General features: G+C 35.8%; 1 protein-coding gene across 8 annotated transcripts in view; it reads right to left on the bottom strand.

Moving 5' to 3' along the window:
- Nucleotides 1-23,723, bottom strand: part of EYA4 (EYA transcriptional coactivator and phosphatase 4) — a 158,412-nt gene that overhangs the window by 124,325 nt on the left and 10,364 nt on the right. For 7 of the 8 annotated variants that reach the window (XM_084284527.1, XM_084284531.1, XM_084284532.1 and 4 more), the window contains exon 2: nucleotides 16,471-16,572. In XM_084284527.1, the coding sequence (XP_084140653.1) occupies nucleotides 16,471-16,503 (33 nt within the window). In that variant the 5' untranslated portion in view covers nucleotides 16,504-16,572. Of the gene's footprint in view, nucleotides 1-16,470; nucleotides 16,573-23,723 lie in introns of those variants that run through there. The other variant, XM_084284536.1, reaches the window with a different exon arrangement.

Below are 23,723 nucleotides of genomic sequence, written 5' to 3'. Positions count from 1 at the left end.
CTTTACACTGACTTTGCTGAAATAACATACATTTCCAGTATGAACTACAAGACCCCGGTACATGTGCACCTGCCTGTCAATCCCACTGTGTAATACAATTAAGGATCTGTAGGACTTGTTTGTGTTACCATATATTTTGTTTCTTTGCTATTTCAGAAGCACAGAATTTTCTGACAAATTAGCAGATATTTACTGGCTTATCAAAAATCAATATTTAAGGTATTAACATATTTTAGTATTTAAACAGTGGCACTTTTTTAGTTTTCTTTTTTTTTTTTTTTCTTTTTTTTTCCTGGAAAGGAATTTAAACTGATGCATTAAAAATCTTCAAACTATTTCGATTGGAATTCGATATGTTAAGGTATTTACACTGATAGCAACTGTGAAAAGTGCTTTTCCTCACATGATATGGGAAGTTTTTGATGTCTAAACTAGCTCTTCCCTAGCATACAAGCTAACAATGTTAAGTTCCACACAAATGGAGCAGGCCATATAGGATCCACTGTAAAACTGTGGAGGTCCTGATTTTAATATATGATTTCTTTTCTCTAAAGAGAGTTTTCAAATTACTAAGGTCCCAGGGAAGCAATAACTCTTAAGCCATAGAGTAATGCTGGTCTTAGGCACTTAGTCTGTGATTCAATACATGCAATAATATTGTTTTAAGATGACTACAACTACTCAGAAGAGTCTAGTGTCATATGAAAGGAGGTGCTCTTTAAGTGGCAGTGGAAAATTATAATGTCTTTTATAGTATTTCATCCTCAAACCACACAATCATTTCAAATTGCATACATTACATAATAAGTAACAAGACTTTTTTGTTTGTTTGTGTTTTAATTTTAGTGATTTAAAATGTACAGTGCCATGTTAGGCAGTGTAGAATCATTCATAAGATACAGCCAGTTCTATACACAATAACAGTCACTGTTGTCATGAGTGGACCTCTGCTGCCATAATAATAGAGTTCATCTGCTGACATAATATGCATTTTATGCTCACTAAAAATGTGTCATATGAGTCATATTCAATAGTTGTAAAGAGTGAGTAATGTAGCAAATAATTATAAAAAGAAGGGACTGTGCATTTGAATGAAGTCTAAGTGTTTAGAATATCTAAATGTTGTCAAAATTCAATTACTTGATTCTTTACTAGGGTAGAAAATGGATGTTGTGATCTACTGGAATTATACTATAAATCTCTTGGTAGTAGCACAGATGTTGGATGTTTTTCAAAATGTACCGATTAGAGACAGGATCCAGGATATGCAAGCATACAATGAGACTACTAATGAACCTTAGACTGCTATTCATCATAAGCTAGATTGTGGGGAAAAAATTGTCATCTCCCAAAAGATTTACTTAAATATATTTCAACCAAAGGGGGCTTGTACTGAAAAATAAGAATAAAAAAGACCATTTAAACACAACATTCCCACTAGCTTAAATGCATTGCTAAAGAAATTATTTTTTTTTCTTCTGCATACATGATTTAATTCTATTCTTTTAAGGTAGATAGGCATGGAAAAAAAAATGTTTACTGGAAGATATGCATTATATTCCATGCTTTTTTAAAAACGTAATATACAACAGAACCCTTTCATGATCATTGTGCCATGGTGATTTGCCTTTCTCTGCAGTAAAAAGGCACATTTGCTTTCTACAAGTCACTTGTGTGAGTACTGGGCACAACATGCACAGCAGCATCTTTTGTGTTCTAGTACATGCCGCCATTAAAATAATGTGACACCAATAGCTTTGTTCAAGCAACTATGAAAAATACAACAAGCAAAAAAAAAGCCTAAAGGTGGTTTGAAACCTACTTAGCATCTACCCAGTTATGTGTCTTTTCAGTGCCAAATAATACATAATGTGCAATACCTTTATTGTACTTTATTACAATTGTACACTTTTTATTAATGCAGAATAATCTTGTCAGCTCCAGAAATGAGAGAATGATTTATTCCATCATTTTCCTTCCATTTGGAAGGCAGCTACAGTTTCTTTTTATTTTAAAGATGAATATTTTCTCCATTTACCCACTTTAATCTGACATCATTAAGTTTATGACTTACAGTGCATTATAACCTCACAGTATGTATGACATGATGTCAAATGGGAAGCCCTGGGAATGAAGCCAAGTTCCAGTGGAGCTTATGGATGTCAAACTCACAAACATAGCTGAGTTTGACCTTGGGTAATCCAGTCATTGTGTTACTTTAATTTAAATGGGGACGTTTTATTTCAGGAAAGTAGAAAAGTTACACATGCAAACTTACTGGGTGACATTACTAACATTTATAGATAACAAGACGGCTTAGTCTTTTCTCCTACCTGCACTGAGCTTACAGTAGACCAAGAAATGGAAAACAATGTTGGGTTTTGGTCTTCACATAACAGTAACCTCTTTGTGTAGCCAAAGGCACAAGCCTCATGACAAGTAGTCATAACAGAGACAAGATTCCTGTGCAGATCTTCATCACCATCATAAAAACCTTATTCTTGCAGACAGATTTACATACAAACTTGTGCTGCCTGCTTTGTACCATCGCATCTGCTAAGGACAAACTCCTAAAACTAAATTTCAAGAGAAATTATTTACAGTCCCCTAATAGAGAAATTCTTAAAAATTACAAGGAAGGATAGATCAAAATTATAAATAAAGAAGCTGGAGATATTCCTGCACAATCTATTGTGTCCATGCCCCTAAACAGCTTCTAAATTTTTACAGTGATCTGATTGTCTGGGATAGAGGTTTCTGTTAATATTTTCTCTAAAAACAGTGAAATCGTGCCATGTACTTGCATCAGCACAGAGTGCAATAGGCAATAAACTCGATTTTTAAAGGAATGTGCCATACTGATTATTTTTCCACAGGGTGGGGGAAGCTTTTAGGCAGAAAATGATCCAATGCAAACTAGTTCACAATTGCATTGAAAAAGGAAAAAAGTCATGACAGAGCAGCAGCAGAAGAACCCGATTCTACCATTCTTTGCCAGCAAATAATAGTAAAGGATGGACAAATATTGGGAACAAACCAGCAGACCAGGCTAGCTCAAATCATCAGAAGAGTTAACAAATATGACATGAAATACAAGCTCTCTTCACAGTCAGGCTTCTGAGCTGAGACTCTCAATAGTCAGAACCCAATACCAGGGATACTTAGGACCAGGATTCAGGGGCTTTCTATAAACATGGAAGAGGTGGTTTCCTCACACTGTTATGTTCCTGGAAGAACATAACCCATTTCCAGTCGTTGTCTCCTAATAATACCATCATTCTGCTTCTCTAAGCACTTTCCTTAGTCTCCCCCACTCTAAATCCATTTTCCAAGTAGCAATCAGGCACAGCACTTCTGCTAAAACATCAGCACTGAAAAGTACAAAACATGAAAAGTAAGCATAGTTACTTGTCTAAAGCAACAGCCAAAGATTCATATCTGAACTTGTTTACTGTATTATTCACCACAGCAGGCTGCCATGCTGCATTTCACATTTCTACTGTGCTTTATACACTTGGTCAAAGTACCTGCAGTATTGTCGTTTCCAGCCTTGGTTGCTTTTTTAAAAAATTATTATTATTTATTTTTTATTTCTACTCACAGCATTTAAAAATTGCAGGAAAATCACCCCTAACCTCTTCAATCCTATTTATACCTTTCACTATTTTTTTTTCAGTAGAAAAAAGTTATCTTTTAAAAGAACTGATCTAGATATTACAGATGGTATGAGCATTATAGACTTAAAAATAATAATAAGAAGAAGATAAGATAGATTAGAGGGTTCACCGTTTACCTGTGTAACTCAGTCATGGTCTATGTCTGATTTTAATTAATGAAGAAACAAAATTATGTTTCAGCAAAATGATATACAGAATATTTATAATACACAAGTGGGAACATGGAGAACACTTTGCACAGCTCATGTAATGTGAAAAAAAAATACTCCACATAAAACTGCCAATATTAGTACCACTCTTCTGTACTTCAGACATTGTTTCAGCTCTATCTACTGGAATGCTATCCTCTTCAGAGGAATTAATGTGTGCCCTTGAAACTACAGCCTTGCTACTACAAAGAAGGGTGAGAAAAAGTAACACTAACTCAAAAATGTCATACTATGTTGGTAAAGAACCTTTTTAATGTTTTCCATTTTAGCTAAGAGTTGCAGGACAACCTTGCCTGGAGAGAATTTTAAAACTGCAATGCTTAAGCAGCAAAGGCTCCAGCTAAATCTTTCTAACTCAAGGTGTCAGACAACTAGTACTGCATAGACATAGAAAGGAAAGCCAAATCCATGCACAGCCAAAACTCACAAAATGAGCCTCTTCGTTTGAACAATAGCTTAAAATACTACCCACAAAGACAAATAAACTTCATTATGTTTTCTTCCTCTCATCACCCAGGGAATGGCCCAACTGGAAAAAAGACAAAAAAAGTCAGCAGGAAGAACACTATTACTAAGGGCAATGAAGTTTCAAACTCCAAAAAAGGAAATGGCCATTTCCATAGAATAATAAAAGAGAGATTTCCAATGGGGTTTATCAGCTCTGTAGTTTTTTCTTTTTTTTTTTCCCTTTTCCTGAGTTTTATGGTTTTCTCATTATGGATCATGATTTTTAAAATAGTCTTAATTGACCAGCATTGTGAAAATTACTATTTTCTCTAATATTTTTTCTAAAACAATGTTAGCACCACGTACAATTTTTGAGCACTGAAAAGCACTTGACTGAAAAATTCAGATGTTCCAGAATACTGCATCATTCCTCATTGGGCACTGCATCCCATACTCACTCCCAGTATTGTCCCCTGGGATTGCTGGAAATTGGAGGAGGACAGCTAGTAGGTCAACTCTGGCTCTTAAGACATGCCAGATGGGGTTTTGTAACCGCTGATTTTAAAGGAGCCATGCTCCAGCCCTTTTGCAACCAGCTGGCATCCTTCCTCTTCAATGCACACCATGTTAGGTGAACCCAGACGGCAAAGAACAAAGCTCTTCCCTGGGCATAATTACAGTTATTCGTTAACCCCACACTGTTACTGGTAAATTGGGTGAATTTTGCAGCATGGTCTGCAGATCCACTATCAGGTGATAACCACAACAATTAGTTATATTGCAAAGCAGTTATAAGCAGAAGTACCTTTAGACATAAAAAGACATAAGTCTTTATGATGTGCAGTATATTCCCCATAAACATGAGAAATAACTTCAACCATGAAGGCAAATGTCATACAAGCTCTCTGATCATTATAGTCTGCTTTTTATTATTACGTACTTTAGCACATAGGCCACAACAAGGTTTCCTTGTCTGACAAAGTACACAATGTCCCACACACCACAGAAGACAAAAGTAGCAATTAGTACAATCTAAACATACCTCTTTTTCTCCTGCCTTTTTTAAGAGCTCACATAAGCTTTTGCACAGTAACTCTGCCTGACATCCGACTGATTGGTTTTCTACAACTGTGGATTTTCACAGCTCCAGTACTAAAGGATAACTATGTTAGAATCATACTCATTATTCAGTCATTCAACTCCTACAAACATAAAAAAGAAACATCAACAGTTTAACTCTAGCTACATGACTAGAGAATGCGTAAAACACTGAGGATATTAGAAAAAAATAATAATAATTCCAAGTCATCTTTTATCAATATACAGGTGCTGAGATAAAAAAATAAAGCAGGTTTGTAGGCTTTCCAAACCTCACAGCTGTGGACAGGTAAGATGCTTCTTCATACCTGATTACATGTGGTAGGATATCCTGTTAGGCAGTTATTCCCAGTCTTCACACAGGTCAGCACCATAACTTCCAACAGAACTCTTCATAAAGTTAATGTACAGAACAAGATAACCAACAGCATAAAAACAGCTAAAGTGTACAGTTATTATTGTAATTTATTTTCTACCATACAGATATTCTAAACAACACTTTAAATTGTGTGAAAGAAATTTGCAGTAATTAATTCTAATTCTACCCTAGCTAAATTAACATCAGGAATTTCAGCCTGGAGCATTCAGGCCAATGTTGACAGCTCAGGGAGAACTTATTTTCAGTCTGTTCTTACTATAGTGAAAATTAAGTATTATTGAATTCTACTAATAATAAGAAACAACTGAACTCATATAACTCATATGAACTCATATAACATCACATAACTGCACTTGTCCTACAAAGACAGATCTACTGCTAATTTTGTTATGCAGTTATCTCCCAGTTGTATTTAGTAACTGCAAGAAAAATAAATAAAAATTGCTTTCTCTGAATTTATAATCTGGATTCCTTGACTTAAAAGAATGCCATGCACAAAACTCAGTAAGGTATCAACTCCTTGATGGCCTACGATTTACACTTGTGATGACCTGAAGTGTACAGTTTAAATTTCCACTTATGAATAAACACATTTACCTACCATTTGCCTACCATTTGGAATAATAAGGACCTTTGTACCTTGAAAGCAATGAGAAAAGAGGGAGAAAATCAGTTATTTTTAGGAATCTTCTAGATACAGATGCCACACTACAGAGTTTACAGGATAATGCTTACTTTTTAAAAGGACTGAAACAAAACAAAACAAAACAAACAAACAAACAAACAGAAACATGGAAAGTTATTATTAAAGCTATTTAACTTGGGCAATGAGTTTGCAAACATGATACACAATCAGTTAAATAACAAACTGGAGAGCAGGGTGTTGGTAGCCCATCAAAGCACTAACACCCCTACAAAAACTACCCCATGAAAGAAGAAGTACAGAGAAAGAAATACCCCAATACAGCTAATGACTGGAGCTTGAGTTTAGCCTATCCCTAATTTATAACCTGAAAAGGAGTTAATAGATACATAAAGGAAGGTGATAACTAGTAGCTCAATGTATGATTCAGTGTACAAGAAACTAATTAAATGTATGTAACAAGAAACTGTGGTCAGATTCAGGCTCCTGAACTGTTAGACCCATGCATAAAAGATCTGACTGACAGCACACAGCATTTACCCTTTCCATCTACCTTACTCCCCCAAGAATGGGAACTCCTGTGCCCAGTGCACTGAAGTCTGTGGAATCTACTTCCTGAAATAAGAGAGATTAAAAGTACTCTGGAAAGGCCGATGACAATCGGCAGGTAATCAAGTGGACCTCAGATACTCATAATGGATCAGGGTCCCTCAAGGCCAATACCTGCCAATTAGACAAAGAAGCCAGTAGGTGACACCTAACAGTGCATGTGCTCCTGAAAGTACATCTTTGAATGATATAAACATAAAACAAATGCATATGACTATAAAAGTGGTAAATTTGTTTAGTTTTATAGAGCTTGTTTAAATAAATGCATTTAATATTGGCTGATATAAAACACGGGATAACAACATAACTAGACCTGTTAAGCGTAGAACACATTGCTCCTTCCAATACCAAAACTCACTGAGAGAATACAAATGTTCTGAAGATTTCATTGCAGAATTATTTTAATTGTTTCAAAAAATGTCATACAAAAGTTTACTTCATATCTGAAATAAACCAAGATAAAAATCAGGAGAGGCAATAACAGGCCATTCCACTCAGACAAATGTGAACTGCTGGGAAGCAACATGCTGCACTTGATACACTGATTATTGAAAATTCCTGTTAAACAATACGAAAAAAAAATCTTGTAATGTTGCCATTTATTATAAAGACTTGTTTTTTTCCGGTGCATACCAATGACAGCTCATGCTATAAGAACATCTAACCAGAAGACTGTTCAGATCTCAATATACAGCTTTCTCTTTCACTACAGAAAAGCACGTTAAACTGTTAGGTCTGAATTTGTATCAGTCTCAAGCAGAGAAAGAAATGTCTTGTCTGCATACTGCCCAAACACAGCTCTATCATCTGTTGGTGTCAGTAAAAGTGCACAAACATCAGCTAGCAAGTCCTAATGCATCTGAGACTCTGGTTTATCCAAAGGCACCTGTGCAAACCACTATACTTTTCCTCTCTCTCTCTCTTTTTTTTTTTTTTCCTTTTCCTTTTTGGCTTTAGGCAATTCACCTGGAAAATGGGTAAAACTCTTGACTCAATTAAAACACAAACATTTTACAATAGATTGGCTAGGCTCTCCCAGGTAAATAACTTTTTTTGTAAGTACTGGTCTCTTAAATGCATTAGAACTGCAGGGTAGGGATGTTTTCAGAGCGTATCTCAGCCCTGTTGTTAGCTGACAAATTACTAACACTCAGTTTTTCAGTGCCTTTGTTCAACAATGCTCTTGTCTGGCTTTGCTTTAAATATCATGAAGCCAACATCAGGATGCAGTTAACACATATACACACAGAAGGAGAGAGAGAGACAATAAACTAGGTCTGTTGCCACATTTAAGAAAAGCTTGGTCAGTCAGCTCTGACTGTCAGCTTGGTTGAGATAAATTCAATTTCTCACACAGAATTTGCCTTTATGAGAGTTACATTCCAACACAAAACTGTCTGTTAGCTTCAATGCTGCTTCATATTTGAGTCTGTGTACATCTTGGACTAAAGCATGGTCACTGCAAAGAACTCCATGGTGACATTTTCTCACCTATCATCAGGTGTTGCTTTCAGGAGCAGGGAGCATGAACCAATCTGAAGACAAACTGTGTTATTAATAAATCAATAACAAAATAACCAATACATGTTTTGCTGTGTTTCTTCAACAGGATCCTTTGGGACTATGGCAAAACTATTCTCATCCACTCTAACCTTAACATCTCAACCCTTTTAACTCTTCAAGTTGCTAGAGAAGTAACCTAGTAGAAAAGCGGACAAGTCTATGACTATAGTTGACCAGGATTTGCTCAATATGTTTAAGACGTATTTTGTAAAATATGTTATTGATACTAGATTCTTCATCTAGTGTCATTTTATTGTTTAAAAATTTAGTTTCTCCCTAACATGCTTCTCTTTTATTATTAAGAGTTGACTTGCAAGTCAATCACTTAGATGCTGAGGTAGGGCTGAGAGAAAAGTTACTACAGGGGGAAGAAAGAAACCATGGCTGTTATATGATGCTGAACAAATATTATCCTTAGCCACAAATCATTCAAAAGTATTTGCTAATAAAATATTTCTGAAATCACTGGTTTTATTTTGTACTGTATTTCCAAGTTGTTTCTTTTTTTTTTTTTCTTTTTTTTTTTTTTTTCCAGAAATGTATTGAAGCACATGCCTAACTTAAAGCACATGAGAAATCCCAGTGATTTCAATGGGCTTAATCTCACCCTTAAGTCCCGCACAGTCTTCAGTGCACTGCTGCATCTGGTAATCAAATGAGACTAAATGAAATACATATTCAGTGCAATACATAATTATTTTTTTAAATGTAAAAATGTAGACATGGTCATTTAATAGAGATGAAAGGACTAGGCCATAAGGCTTAGTGTGTAACAGTGTCATACAAAAATGGAAAGGCTGATCCACTGTCATATTATCAAATATTTTGTGAGCATTAACAGAATTGTGACCCCTTTTACTGAAGAATAAAGTATTTCTGGACATAGTAACATCATGTGGACACTGTTAAAAATCTAAGCTGATGCATAACCACTGTCCCAGTGAAATTTTAATATTATTATTTTGTATTCTCAGATAGGACTGACATGGACATTGCTGGAAATTTCATGACTAATTCTGAAGTAAAACACAGTACTAAAATCAATTAAAAGTACAGAATTTATAAATTTGGCATTTTAAATGTTTGAACAAGTATCATATCTTGCATCCAATATCTGGCTGCAAACCTGGAAATGTGTTTCTCAGATTGGATGATTTAATACAGAGAAACATGTCTATATGGAGGGGTAGTATCTTTTATTATGCTGACTGATATGTTCCAAATCTTACATACATGTGCATATATACATTTTCTTAGGTGAGTGAACCCTTCTTGAAGCTGCAAAGCAAGTCTAAGTTGGCCCAGTTTTCAGATCTGAAAGGAAGTTTGGTACCTGCAAGTTTCTTCCATTTTTTTTTCTAGTAGTATAATCTGTTCCAGTATAATAGAAGTTTCCCCCGTTGTCCTTGTACCATCAGAGCTCTGACATCACCATTAATATGGAATTTGGTATTCTAGGCACCCTGGACCCCTATGTGTATCTACTTTAAGGGAAGCTGACATAGCTGATGTAGGTAGTAATTTTCCCAAGTAGTTTTATCCCTAAAATTCCAAGCTGGGGCCTCTCCAGAGCCATGAATACCAGTCATAACAAACTGTATAGCAGCTACGTGTCAGTCTCTGTCAGCACTCCAAGGACAGTATGTGACAACAGAACATACCTCTTTTATTGGTTTCCCTTGTTATTAAAAACAGCCCATATAATGCATTTCCATTTAAACCTCTGATACAGACTTAGTAACATCTTACAGAAGACAGGTGGAGAGCTGAACTAGAGGAGACATGACAGTGCCAATAACATGAACATTTCTGTTTTTCTGCTAACCTACTTCTTACCCTGTCTTGCAAGGCTACAAGCCATGAATGTCATTCTATTGTATTCTCTTGTCTATTTTTTGAAGACATTGACTATTTAGCTTTTAAAGAAAACTACTTTCAAATCATATTTTTAGTTAACTCTGAAAAAAAATACACATTTCTATTACATGTGTGTCAATGGTGAACATTTGTGTCTTTGACCAATGCCAAACAGTATTTCTCCAATTACATGCAACCCGTACGAAACATGAGTCAGCTCAGTTTATTCTGAGTGTCAAAATGCATTATCTGCTTCTGAGTTTTGTCTGATTTGGTCTGCAAACAGTAAACGGGAAAAATAAAATACATACACAACCACTAATGTAGTTTGGAAAAATGCCTTCAAACTTATCACTGGTAGATAGAAATCACAGCATGCTGAAATGGTGAAGGGCAAAGTAATTAGAAAAATAGTATTTGAGTGTTCACAGAGATTGCTATGTAAAGGTCTGACAGCAGGGAGAGAACAACAATGGTGTTTCTACCCCAAGTTTGTTGGAACAGGAAAAGATTCAGCTCCCTCAATTTTCTGTACTTTCCTCTTTGAATACAGCCAAGGAATCCTGCCGTTACATTTTACTCTTGATCCTCTACAATATACAATGGGTGATCATTTTAGACCATCTATGGCAACCCATCTCTCTGCGACAGTTTCCATGTCTCTAGAAAGGGGGTAATAAAATATCTAAGCAAACTCTTAAAAAAACTCACAAACATACCTTAGAAAGATGTGTTGATTTTCTTTATCTGACTTTTAGTTACAGCATTTTTCTTCAATGACTGTTTTTAGTTAAAAGCAAACAATCATTTAAGGCAATTATTTTTGCTTGTTAAATCCATTTTTTTTCAGAACGTACTTGCATACTGATATGTAATATAGCTCATTGCTTTCATAACAATGAAATATTTTCAGCAATTCATTACTAGAAGCTAGACGAGACAACTTCCAGAGCTTCCTTTCAACCACCAGTTCTACAATTCTGTAATTTGGCAAGATGAATTGCTTGTAACATACCAAGTCCTACAAACATTGATATTACAGAGATAAGAACCACAGCATGCTATGATGTAATACAGAACAGTCTCTTAAAGTATGACTGACACTTAAAAGAAGGCAAGAGAGTTTACAGTATTTTTCATTTCACTTAAATTAGCTTCAGCCAAAGACCAGGGCTCCAAACTTCATGGCATGAGAAGGCTGCTCAAACACAGTAGGCTACAACAGGACACAACCAAAAGTTGCAACTTAGGACTCTGCGACAAAGAACCAGATACACCTGAAAACTGATCTGCAAGAAGATCGCATCTGACACCTTCACACACAAAATAAAACAAAACAAAATAAAATAAAATAAAATAAAATAAAATAAAATAAAATAAAATAAAATAAAATAAAATAAAATAAAATAAAATAAAATAAAATAAAACCCACAGAAACATTACAATCCGAAAGACTCCAGCTACATGTCGAATATAAATGCAAATGACAAATACAATGATCTGCATAATCTAATGAAAACCAAGTAACTTACCCAGTGCACAATGCTGATGATTGCCCAGACTTCACAGAAATGAAAAAAGCAATTCATCCAGTTTTAGCCTCACATTTTCTAGTGTCCTGTCCTACTCAACTGCAATCTATTGTTTAATTCTAGTTTAAAATGAAGTAATTTAAATATGCACACTGTTATATAAAAGGGGCAGGGGATGAAATTACATCAGTTTCTAATAAGGTCCTTTGAAACCCTAAACTAGCTAGTTAGCAGCCAAATTATTTTTTTCTACTAATACAGATTGAAGAGCAAATAGTGACTAGAAGAATATAAAATAGTTAGTTTAAAACTTTTGCAGTTCTGAAAATTCTGTTTGCTATACCAAAACACAATAAATAATTATCCATCCCAAAACATCATTTATTATTTTATTAAACATTGATAGTCTTAAAAATATTAAATATCTTCCATCTTAAAAATAAATACATAAATAAAAAACACACATTTTTTTCCTAAATTCTGTATTCTTCATAAATACAAGATCTGTAAATTTCTTTCTCTCCTCTGTCAAAACTAAATAGAAGAATTTTTAATATGCACCCTTTGAAAAAGTATCTCTAGTTAGCATTTAGGAAAAATAAGGATATTTATTCTGAAGGAGAGCAATAGCAATATAAACTCTGATATGTTTCATTATATCTCCTACAGTTTTTTAATATGTTGTATACAGAATATATGGCAACTAGTTATCAAAACTACATTTTTCATAGCTACATGTATAACCAATTTACATGGCTTTAATTGTTCTTTCACTTGGTAAGTAGCAGCCTGCACATGGTGACTGACATGACATCAGAATATGAAAGAACCATTTGATTATTTTCTTCTAGGTGTGACGTACATGTCTTGCTATTTTCTTCCTTATCTTTCAGAATACTTATACATTGAACCTTTCTGCCAATTAACTTCAATTTTCCCTCCTATGCATGGATGTCTGAGCATGTTGCATATTTGAATTTGGAAAGAAAAAGAGAACTGTGAACTCTTCAGGGTACAACACCCACAGAGGCACAGCATCATTGAAGGATGAGCCCCACTGCAGCCCACTCCCTGCTGGCTGCGGGAATCCAGCTAGAACTGAACTGTGCCTGATGGATACCACCCTCCTTGTGCATCAGTTTCCTTCTGTTCAAAATATGGCTATTTACTTCTGAGGCCACGGAAAAAGAAACAGGAAAACTAAAATACAATAAGTCTTACTCTGATTCTGTCTCTGTTTTGAACACTGCAATATATAGAAGAAAAACAGATTCCTCCAATTCTGCCACACAGGACTGGGAGTGAAAAGGCAAAGGAAAGCAGGCACAAAGTATTCCTCACTATACTGAGACCCTACAGTCTGACAAACTGGCAAGGAGTGCATAAAAATTTTAAATGTATCAAGGGAAAGGAGTTTACTACAAATAAAAATAGGAAAAACAAATAAATTAGTGACATAACACAACAAATGGTGTATATATTATATATATATATGTATTATATATATATATATATTATATCTAATCAAGCAGGCATATCAGAAAACACAGCAGCTGCTCATTTCAGTCATATGCAATTCCTGTAGGGGCTCAGAGAAAAAGGGTGCACTTAGACTGCTGAAGGAAGCAGCATGTGGTCATGCAGTCATTACTTGGAGACAAAAGTAGGGGAATGTATTTCTCATATGGTAACAGGTATGTTGTGGAATTGCTCATAGCCACATTAATGTGAGTTTCACTGATCATGACACAGTTTAAGGATAGGAATTGTAGAACCAATTGTTTCTTATTAGTTTATTTTAAAAGAACAAAAGACAGAGTAAACAACAAAAAAGCAAGAACAGTGATCTCAGAATTATGGAAAAGACTTTATCAAATGAATGCACCTTCATCAAAGGTGCACTACATTACATTATATTTTAGGAGGACTACTTACTTGAAGAAATTAGCATAAATTTCTTTTCTTTAAAATAAAACTTGAAAATCAGCCTCTTTATTTAACTATTCCAAGTAACTGTGTCTGGACTCCTTTACCAAGAATGAAAGGCTCTTAACAGACTGCTCAGGGAAATTAATTCAATAAAGTAATCTCTCTATTCAGAAAACTCATCTGTCCATCAAACATATTATCTAACAGCAAGCACCTTTTAAACTATCTCAGTTGCAGAGACAGGCAGTCTTTCAAGTAATTATGGACTAGAATATTCAGGGCAAGATGCCAGCACAAGTTTGAACACAGGTCTTGCATTCATGCTTATTCACACAATCTAATGTGCTTACAGCAGAGGCTGCACCCTTAAGCGCCTAGAATTTTCGTGATCTAAATCTTATGCACCTAGCTCCCAGAGAGAAATCCTGAAGCCTAAATTCCCTGGGCATGTTAAAAAACAGAAAACCTGCATGATGAACAGGAGCTGCCTAGAGCTAACCAGTACGAAACACACTAACCACTACCATAGCAGTACAAGAAGAAGGGGTGTAGCATATACATCTGATATTTTCCTGGAGCTTAAGCCACCAAAGCCTCGGCTAGAGAATGCCTCTTTCTACCTGGAATCTACAGTCCTGCCCTGTGGCTTTTAAAGAACTAAGCCAGAAATACTATTTTCTTTTTTCAAAACTTGGCTGTGAGAAGAGTTCAACTATAATACAACAGAGAAAAGGCTTATGAATTGGGGAAATCAGTATCTGCTGTAGGTAGACAGGCTTCACACTGCAATTTCTTTTTTCAGGATAGCGCCCAACACCTGGGCTAGACCTTAGTCTGGGTGCACACCTAAGAGGAAGGCGATGATGAAATGGGAAATGTCCCACCCATTATGTTGAAATTCTGCCACTGTTCAGCAAAGAGGTAGAAAAATAAAATCCTGCCTTAAATCACTACTTTCTGTGAAACTAACAGTAGCGTTTGCTATCTATATGCAATATAGCATGTCACCTCGATTTTTAATCGGCAAAACTGTTCACACATTAGCATAAAACTATGTCATAACTATGAAAAATACTAGAGATTAGACTATGATAAGGCAATAAAATGTCTATTCAAGTATGCATTTATCAGGCATCCAGTGGTGCAAAAATATTTTAACTGCTATGAAAACACATTTTTGCACTAAGCCAAACTGGCTCATCTACTTCCCATTAATAACCATACTATGTGTATTGCACATAATAATTGTTTCACAGACTATGAGAAAACTTCTGCTTAATCTTTTATGATCTTTATAAAACTTTATTAAATTATGAAGCCATGTAGCTTTTACATGCTCTAAAGTTTTGGTTGGGAACTATTTAAGTACATAAATACATGCAGCTGTCCTAGTAGTGCCACCACAGTGACTTAAGACGCTATTAAGACTTTCCAGTTCTGTCCCATTTTAAATAAGCTATAAAATACTAGTCCAAGATAAAGTCTCAGGTAGGAACTACGAAGTCAGGAGCAAAGTACTTCTTATTAAAGAAAATTACTGACATTTTAAAAACATGCACAAGCTCTTCTCAGTTCCTTGCACTTCTGTTACATATAAAAGTCTCTGCTATAAAAAAGATATTAAAACTAGTTTATTACATGGATAACCTCTTTCAGCATGTCAGAAATAGAAATATGAAGTCCCTTTATTGATCTTTACTACACCGAACCCAAGCTGAGACTCATGGGGAATATGTTGCTCACAAAATCTGCCAGCACCGTGACCGCTACAAATTAAGACATTAAAAACAAAGCCAATACGTTGGATGGCAAACCCAGCCAAGTTTAAATTTGATCAGAGAACACTGCCTCCTCAGAACTGCAGCCTGGTGGCTAAGGAAGTCTGGAGACTACATCCTTAAAGGAAAGGAAAGATTAGAAAAGATGTAGATGAAATGTCCACCCAATTTTCCCAGTGATTTCATCAGTGACAAAGGGCATCTCCCTATGACACGGGATGGGAAGATACACTGTCAGTTCTCACAGTCCTCTTGAAAGTCAAGAGAGCCATAGAAGAACTCATGTACATCATTTGCAATACTCAATCACCTGACATTTCTTTTTCATGTTTTTGGTAACGCTTGCTTTAGCAAAACTGGCAGGCCACTATGGATATACATTTTGATACAGTTATTTGAAGACATGCCACTGTGCAATAGTTTAATATTTATTTTCTTCCAGTGTACATCAATTATATTCATCAACTCTCCAACAAATCTAGTTCTGCAATATCCTGTGTAACTGTGATCTTCCAGTAGGTAAAAGCCAAGATTAAAACCACTCTTTTCATATATGAACTAAGAAAATATTTGAATCTAGACATTCAGAAGTTTTTACTGAGTAAGATACTATCCTACTGTCTAGTAAAATTGTACTAGTAAGATTGCCAGATTTTACTATAATTCTCAAATCTGAAGTAAAATCCTTCCATACACAATTTGAACAGAGTTCAATTTATTCCATTAACTTTAACAGCATTTGTACTTACTGACTGTTCACTTAGATCCTGAGAGTCTTCCATGGAGGTTGTTCACCTTTCTTTTCCACCACACACAGAAATTATCTTCCCTTCAATTTACAGCTCACTGGTCTAAATTAAAGAGGAGATAAAAAATTTAACGTTAGTTGGTGGCCCTCACTTCTAAGGCAAATCTGCAATAAACAAACACCCTAACTGAGGCTGTGGTTCCACTAAAATCTGCATCAAAGTTCCCATTGACTTCTACGAAGCCTCATTTCATATAAAATGTTTCAATACCTCCACTATTGTTTTGGGAAGCTATCTAAAATACACAGACAGATACAGAAACACATTTAACTAATGACTTTTCCACTCCTAGATGAAAAAATAGCCATGAAAACAAGCCAATATAAAAGCTAAAATGTTTAATACAGGCAGCTGTTTAAGTAGACAACAAAAGATAACCCTTGGGAGAACATATTAGAGAGACAATTATAGAACACAGAACAAAACGGCTTAATACACATTTAATGATAACCTCTTAGTCATGAAGTGTCTGGCAGAAAAAGGTTATTATGCAATTATCAGCATGAAGTCTCCTCTCTAAGGTCCATTAAATTCCTTTAGGATTAAATAAAATACACAAAGTGGTTTATAACAAGCAGCTCCCTGCAATGTGCTAAATGATAGACATCAGCCTAATTGTCTACTCTCACAGGGTGAATCACTATCATCAGATATTGAGATCTTAAATATGGCAATGCTAAGAATTCTGCATAGCAATGATTACGGTAACCTTAACTATAAAGCCACACAATTATATTACAACCTCCATTCTCAGAAAAGATCCACTTCAGAGCAACAAGCACTTTGCATAATTTAAAATAAAATGTGCCAGGGATATTTTATATATAAATAATCATAAAATTATAAATCAAACCTAGTGTTATATTCAAAAGAAAACAAAACACATCATGGTATGCAAATGCATAAATTAAGCAGCCCAAACAACCTGAGATTACCTGGATTATTTTTTTTTATCAACAAGGTGCTCCAAGAAATTGGGAGCTATTGGGAGTATTTCCAATAACATAAACATATCACGGATCCATCCTGGAATTAAATTCAACCAGTAAGTGCTTATACCTTATGCTATCTCCAACCTGCATAATTGAAACCATTACTTATCTGAGCTTAAATGATTTATAGCTCTGTCTGCATGCACTGGAGCTCCAGAGCATTCTACCCATGCACCACATTTCCATTCCATGTACCTCCCTACATTCACCTATGAACACTTCTCCTCTTGGTCTGAAGTGCCTCTTCCATATCTCTGTCCTCAAGGAGTTAACTCCCCAAATTTCCTTGTGTTTTGCACTAGATATTTTCAAGAACACACACACATACAGAATTATGACCCCAATCTATTTTCTTTCCAATTTCCTATTAATCCTGGATTACACACTCCTGTTTTCCTTCCCTCTTGTCTAAATTTCTAAAAAAGTTTAATCAGCATTTCATTAAGTTTGCCATTTATTTACATGAGGAAAATACCAGCTGTAAGCAAATCCTGTGGTATGTGTTTCACCTTAAGAGAAAGCTGCAAAGAACTTCTGTCTCTCAAAATGACTTCACTCTCCTCTCAGTTTCAAAGGGATTCAAGACATGGACATCTTCACCCAGAATGCCTTCACCACAATGGTAACCACCTCCCATAGTTTTTGGCTTTGGTAGCCAACACCCTTGTATTTGTAAAAATTTTCTGTTCTCGTTGTCCAGCTGAGTCAAAAGGAGAATTGAAAGCTTTTGTTTTAGACCCTAAGTCTAAATTTAAAATGGGAGACTAGAGAGAACAATGGATATTTTGAAAGAAAGCAGTTCTACATGGGATTTCCTGTAGCAGGCCATTACTCATCAGCCCCTGCCAAAGAAGGCAATACCAAACACAAAGGTGAATTTTCACAACCAATGCTAAAATATTCCACAAAGAACTTAAACATAAAATCTGTTCTAATTTAATTAGGAGTTTGAAGTGTGTGCACGTTACTGCATTAGTAAGATTGCCTGCAGAATAAAAAATGGTCAAGCACTCAATAGTAAAATAAAAGATTCAGAACAAATTGTTTGACCAGTTTTGAAGTTTACTGACTGCAAGTCAGTACCTGGATTGCATTCAAACAGAAAATGCTCTAAGTCTGACTGTTGCTCATAGACAGTGACTGATCACTCACTTTCTTTATGAAAGCCAACTACAGAGCCACATCATAACAGACAGCCATATTCACATTTCTTTCCATATTAATCATGAGCTTAACCAAATCACACTGAAATCAATGGATGCATGCCACCTTTTTCCTTAAAAAATAAAGTTTATCAATATTTTAAATAAATCCTGACCATGTAAGTCCAAGAGGAGTTTTACCATTAAGAACCCATGTCTCACACACAACATGTAAGCTGTGTCCCAGAATTCAGGTGGACACATCCCACTGCAATGCATCATTAAATATGCCATTTATATTAGCCTTCTTCTAAAAAAGGCTGACCTTCAGGAATTTAAATTACTTCACTGAATTGCAGACAAGCTTGTTTTAACCTTTGCATAAATACACCATGTGTTAAATATGTCTTCCCACAAGCATGCAACAGTATAATCATTTTCAGGGCTCTGTTATTCATCTTCACACTGCCTCAAAATTCAAATACTGTATTACTGGAAATTAAGCTTTTTAAAAATAAAATTAAAAAAAATGAGACTTACAGTTTTATCATCACACTACCTAATGGTCTAAGATATCAACAGCTAAATTCTACTACATTTTGAGCCCAGCTAAAGCTGATGATTATAACCAACTGCTAACACAATGATTTTTATAATGGCAGTTATTCCAATTGCACTTAGACCAAATCCTTTAGGGTTTAGTTTTATAAATTTGTAAAGGAGGAGAAAAACCATTAGAGAAGTCAGTGATTTAAATAAGACCAACATTACTCCCTAATAAAGATATAAAATTAAAGGATAATAGTAACCTCGTGCTGTTTTATGAGGCAATAATCCAGTTACCAATTCAACCTTGTAGTTTATCCCATCAAGAGAACCAGATTAAAAACAGAGGGAGGGAGGGCACTCATCCCTGTTAGGCTGCAAGTGTTTCTAACTGTTTTTAACTATTTTAAAAACTGTTGTTAAAAGTCTTAAACTCACAGACAAGCCAGAATGAAGAAAAATGTCTGTTTCTGTTCTTGATCCAGTCCTTACAGATGTGGCTTTAAAACTGATGAAGTGTTTTATGCTCCCAGATAAAAATTTTACCTTTCTAAGAAATGTCTTAATTAGAAAGATTCCTGACTTTCCTCATCAACAAATGCATTTAAATATAATTTTTTATTTATTTATTTTATCTGGGGGAATAAAACACTTCATCAAATTTAAACTGCAACTTCCAGGACTCCACCATGAGGAGAAACATGTGTTTCTTTCCAAAGATACACCCAAAAAAAAAAAACAAAAAAAAAAAACCCTATGCAAGGATCTCTGGCATACCACTTTGTAAATGACTGAAAATGTAAGACAGCAAGGACACAGTCTCTCCCCTAACAGTGATTTCTTCAGGCTTTTATTAAACAGAAAATTGGGATTGCAACAAATAAACAATTGACAGAGGCAATTTTATTTCATAGGAGATGTGGAAAAAATTAATGTCTTGCAACTTTCCCAAGCTCAAAACAGAATATTAAGCTTGGGAACTCACAGGTAAAAAACATCCTTAAAGCATGAGGCATTTCCCAAGAGTCTCCGAGCCTGCTTCAGGCTGTCCACTCAGCCAGATGGGGTGATGGTGTTCCAACAAGAGTCCCTCTTCTGGAAGAGGATCTTGGCAATCAGAAGAAAATTTTAGTTCCTTTCACCTTAACCTAAAAGGAGCAAGAAAGACTTCTCTTGTTCCACTAGAAGTTGCTCTTGCCCCTTGAAATAACTGGGGGGAAGGGTCCTCAGTTTCTACCACATCAATATTTTTTTGAATGCGAATCCCACACTGGGGACATCATCAGATTCTTTTAATTCTTCTTCAACTGCAGAACACCTACTTCGAGGTAACCTATATAACCGATATTGAGGCTATATCATGGTTATGCTCTGGTTGTATAGTAAAGGAGCTGTGCAATACCAGTCAAGTTTACTATATTGCTTTTACATTATAAAGTGTGTCAACTTTATAAAGTCTAGAGAATAAATAGAAAGGATGATACTGTAGTTAACACAATTTGTAGCCAAAAAGAATCATTTCTGATCATGGCTACGGACTGGTGAAGAGTCAAAATGCTAAATGACAAGTGTTCACAAACTGAATATTTTCTCATTTTCTAGTTCTCCACTTCAGAAACCTGTGATAGCAAAGGTATGTAGTACTTATAACTTCAATGGAAGATATGCAGCAAGTGTCACAGTAAGGTGCCATTGTGTGAACAAATAAGCATAGCCTCAAGGGTCTGAACTACCCTAGCCTCAGGCAAGCCTCTGTGTTTTTTTTTGTTTGTTTGTTTGTTTGGTTGGTTTGGTTTGGGTTTTCTTGTGCCTTTGCTACAAAACATCTGAGGAGGAACATACCTAAAATACTGCACTATAAAAGGTTATGCATGAAGACTATGAGGAAATTAATTGCTACAGAATCAGTGCAAGAAACTGTAGTGCATATGCAATGTGATCTCACTACATTAAATCATCTAATGATCGTGTTTTTCCCCAAGAAATTAATTTATTGAAAGGAACAAGAGAGATGGTACAGCCACTGCCTAACATTCAAGCATTTCCTTCCTGGAAAGCATTTTTTCCTCTAGCTGTCTGCATACATATCACCTGCACTCTTCTCTGAAATAAGATAAAATAGAACCTAAAAATAAACTAAAAGAAAAGGAAACTGAATCCTGATTTAATAAATTATCAACTTAGCCTATAGCTATAGTTAAAAAAAAAAAAAAAAAGTTTTTTGTACAGTAAAAACATGCTGCTTTCTCAGTCTCTATTAGTATCACATTTGGAAAAGAAGAAAGATCCATGCTCCAGATGAGAAATAAGTGATGTGCTTTATAACCAAGCTTTCTTCAAAATTCACTGTTAGCAGACAAGCAAATAAGAAAAAACATACTAATTTAACACATTTAAAATAAATGAAATTATAACATTAAGTCTTTCTGAAAACCAGAGATCATTGTCTGTCCTTGTTTTGGTAGAAAAAGAGAGTAGATCAGCCTTCTTATGTTGTAAGGCAAAATGAAATTTCAGCTCCTAACATAATTTCCGAAAAGATGTTACTTGATATATTTCTCATGGTTAACTATTTTTTAGTTTTGCAGGCTTCTGTGTTTTCTCCTATGCTGTATCCTCTTGAAAGAAATGTCAACTTTAATTGAAACAACTCTTCAGCAGAAAAAAACAGTAAGAAATATTATCATTTATACCTAGCTTCAAGGGAGAGCAAATGATTAACAAACTTTAAATATAAATCTAATAAACAGATAAAAAGGCAAGCAAAGCCATCCTGACAGTAGGATCTAAACACATATTGCTTTTCTGAGGAAAGCTGCCAGGTGGAGAGAAATATAGACAGGGTACAGAGTATATTTATTTATTTATTTTAGTATTTATTTCTTTATTTTAGCTCTCACATTTTTATTCCTGCATTCCTTTTTATCAGAAGGATCCTTGCAGGAGGTAAAAGTGGCTTTGAAGTCTTGCTAAAGGCTTAGCTGAGGTAACTGGTCCCACCACCTGAAATCAAGGTGGGTGAAGTGAGCCTCCCAGAAAGCTCTTGTTGTGTTACAGAAACAAACCTTTCTTCACAGTCTAGGGAATTAAGAGAAATATGGAATGCCTCTCTTTCCATCCCTTCTAATACTTTTTTTTTTTTTTTTTTCCTCCGCTAAGGCTTTGATCTCTAGAGGATAAGGTCTCTTTGGACACCCGTGGTTTCAAGTCAATTTTTGCTTTGCTGAGAATGAGAATTTTACCCTTAGGGAAGTTTTGAAGTTTTCCTGTAGAGCTCCGTGTAGCGTGCCCAGGGCACAAGTGACCTCCGAAGCCCTGGTCTCCAGCCGGCTACACAATCCCATCTACAAGTGACCTCCAAAGTCCTGAGGTCCCTTTCTTAGAGGCCCTGACCCCCCAGCTGGACATGTCTCCAGCCACAAGCGACCCCCAAAGCTCTAAGCTCTCTCTGTCAGAGGCCCCAGCCTGCAGCAGGTGGCCAGCCTGGCACTCCACGCCCAGGCCACAGTTTATTTGAGCTCTGGGTACGTCCAGCGGCCCCTGGTGGAGGCAAAGCTTCTTGGCCAGGTTCTACATCCTGCTGGGACTGCAGCAATTCACATTTACTGTTGGAATGCTTAAATAGAGAAGTCGCATTGTTATTCCTTGTTTTAATTAATGAAAATTGCACCAGGATTTCACACAGCAACTCGCACAACCTGAGTAGGCTTTGGGGAAGGGATGAGTGCCCACAAGCACCTCCCAACTGCTGGGCTGCATGAAGGAGACGAGGGATCTGCAGGAACTACTGAGCAACAAATAATGAGTATGGCAGCTTCCTCTGTGACACCGAGCCCTCACCTCAGACCCAACTGCATGGGTGTCAGCATACCAGCTGGGTGGAAGATGTGTAGGAACACCTCAGGATCTGCTCATCATTCTTGTTCTTCCACTCTACCTGGCATACATGTATAGAAGACCATGCACATATCTACGCTGGGTCTAAAACATATATTCTATTCTATACAAAAAACATACATCCAAATCACAGGGAATCCAAGGTCTGCTCAATATTCCTGCTGGAAATGAAAGGGTGTTTGGTTGGTCCCAGTAACACAACTCAGCCATTTCCACATCCAGAGACAACAAAATTATTCACTCTGAGTTTTCATGAATGTTAAAAACAGGGGAGAGGGCTTTGAAACTAAATAGGTGTTTATAGCTCTATATTCATCTACTTTCCTTTTATCTCCTCCCTCCTCAAAAATTACACAGCTCTAACTAGGACATAATATGCTATTTTATATATCTTACTTTCTGAGCATATGGATTCATGTCAGATATTAAATAGAGTAATTGAAACAGACAAAATTCATGGCACCAAACTGTGATACACTGAAAACTTCTCAAAATTCCAGTCAAATAATTGGCTTTCATGCCAGTCACTATGAATTTGTTACACACAGTCATGTAAATTCTGTGTGGTCTTTGGTGAACATTTCTACCATTGTCAGTTCAATGCAGTTTTCTTCCT

This window comes from Netta rufina (assembly GCF_964035555.1).
Source record: "Netta rufina genome assembly, chromosome: 3".
Taxonomy (NCBI): domain Eukaryota; kingdom Metazoa; phylum Chordata; class Aves; order Anseriformes; family Anatidae; genus Netta; species Netta rufina.
This window is presented reverse-complemented; position numbering and strand designations above follow the sequence as displayed.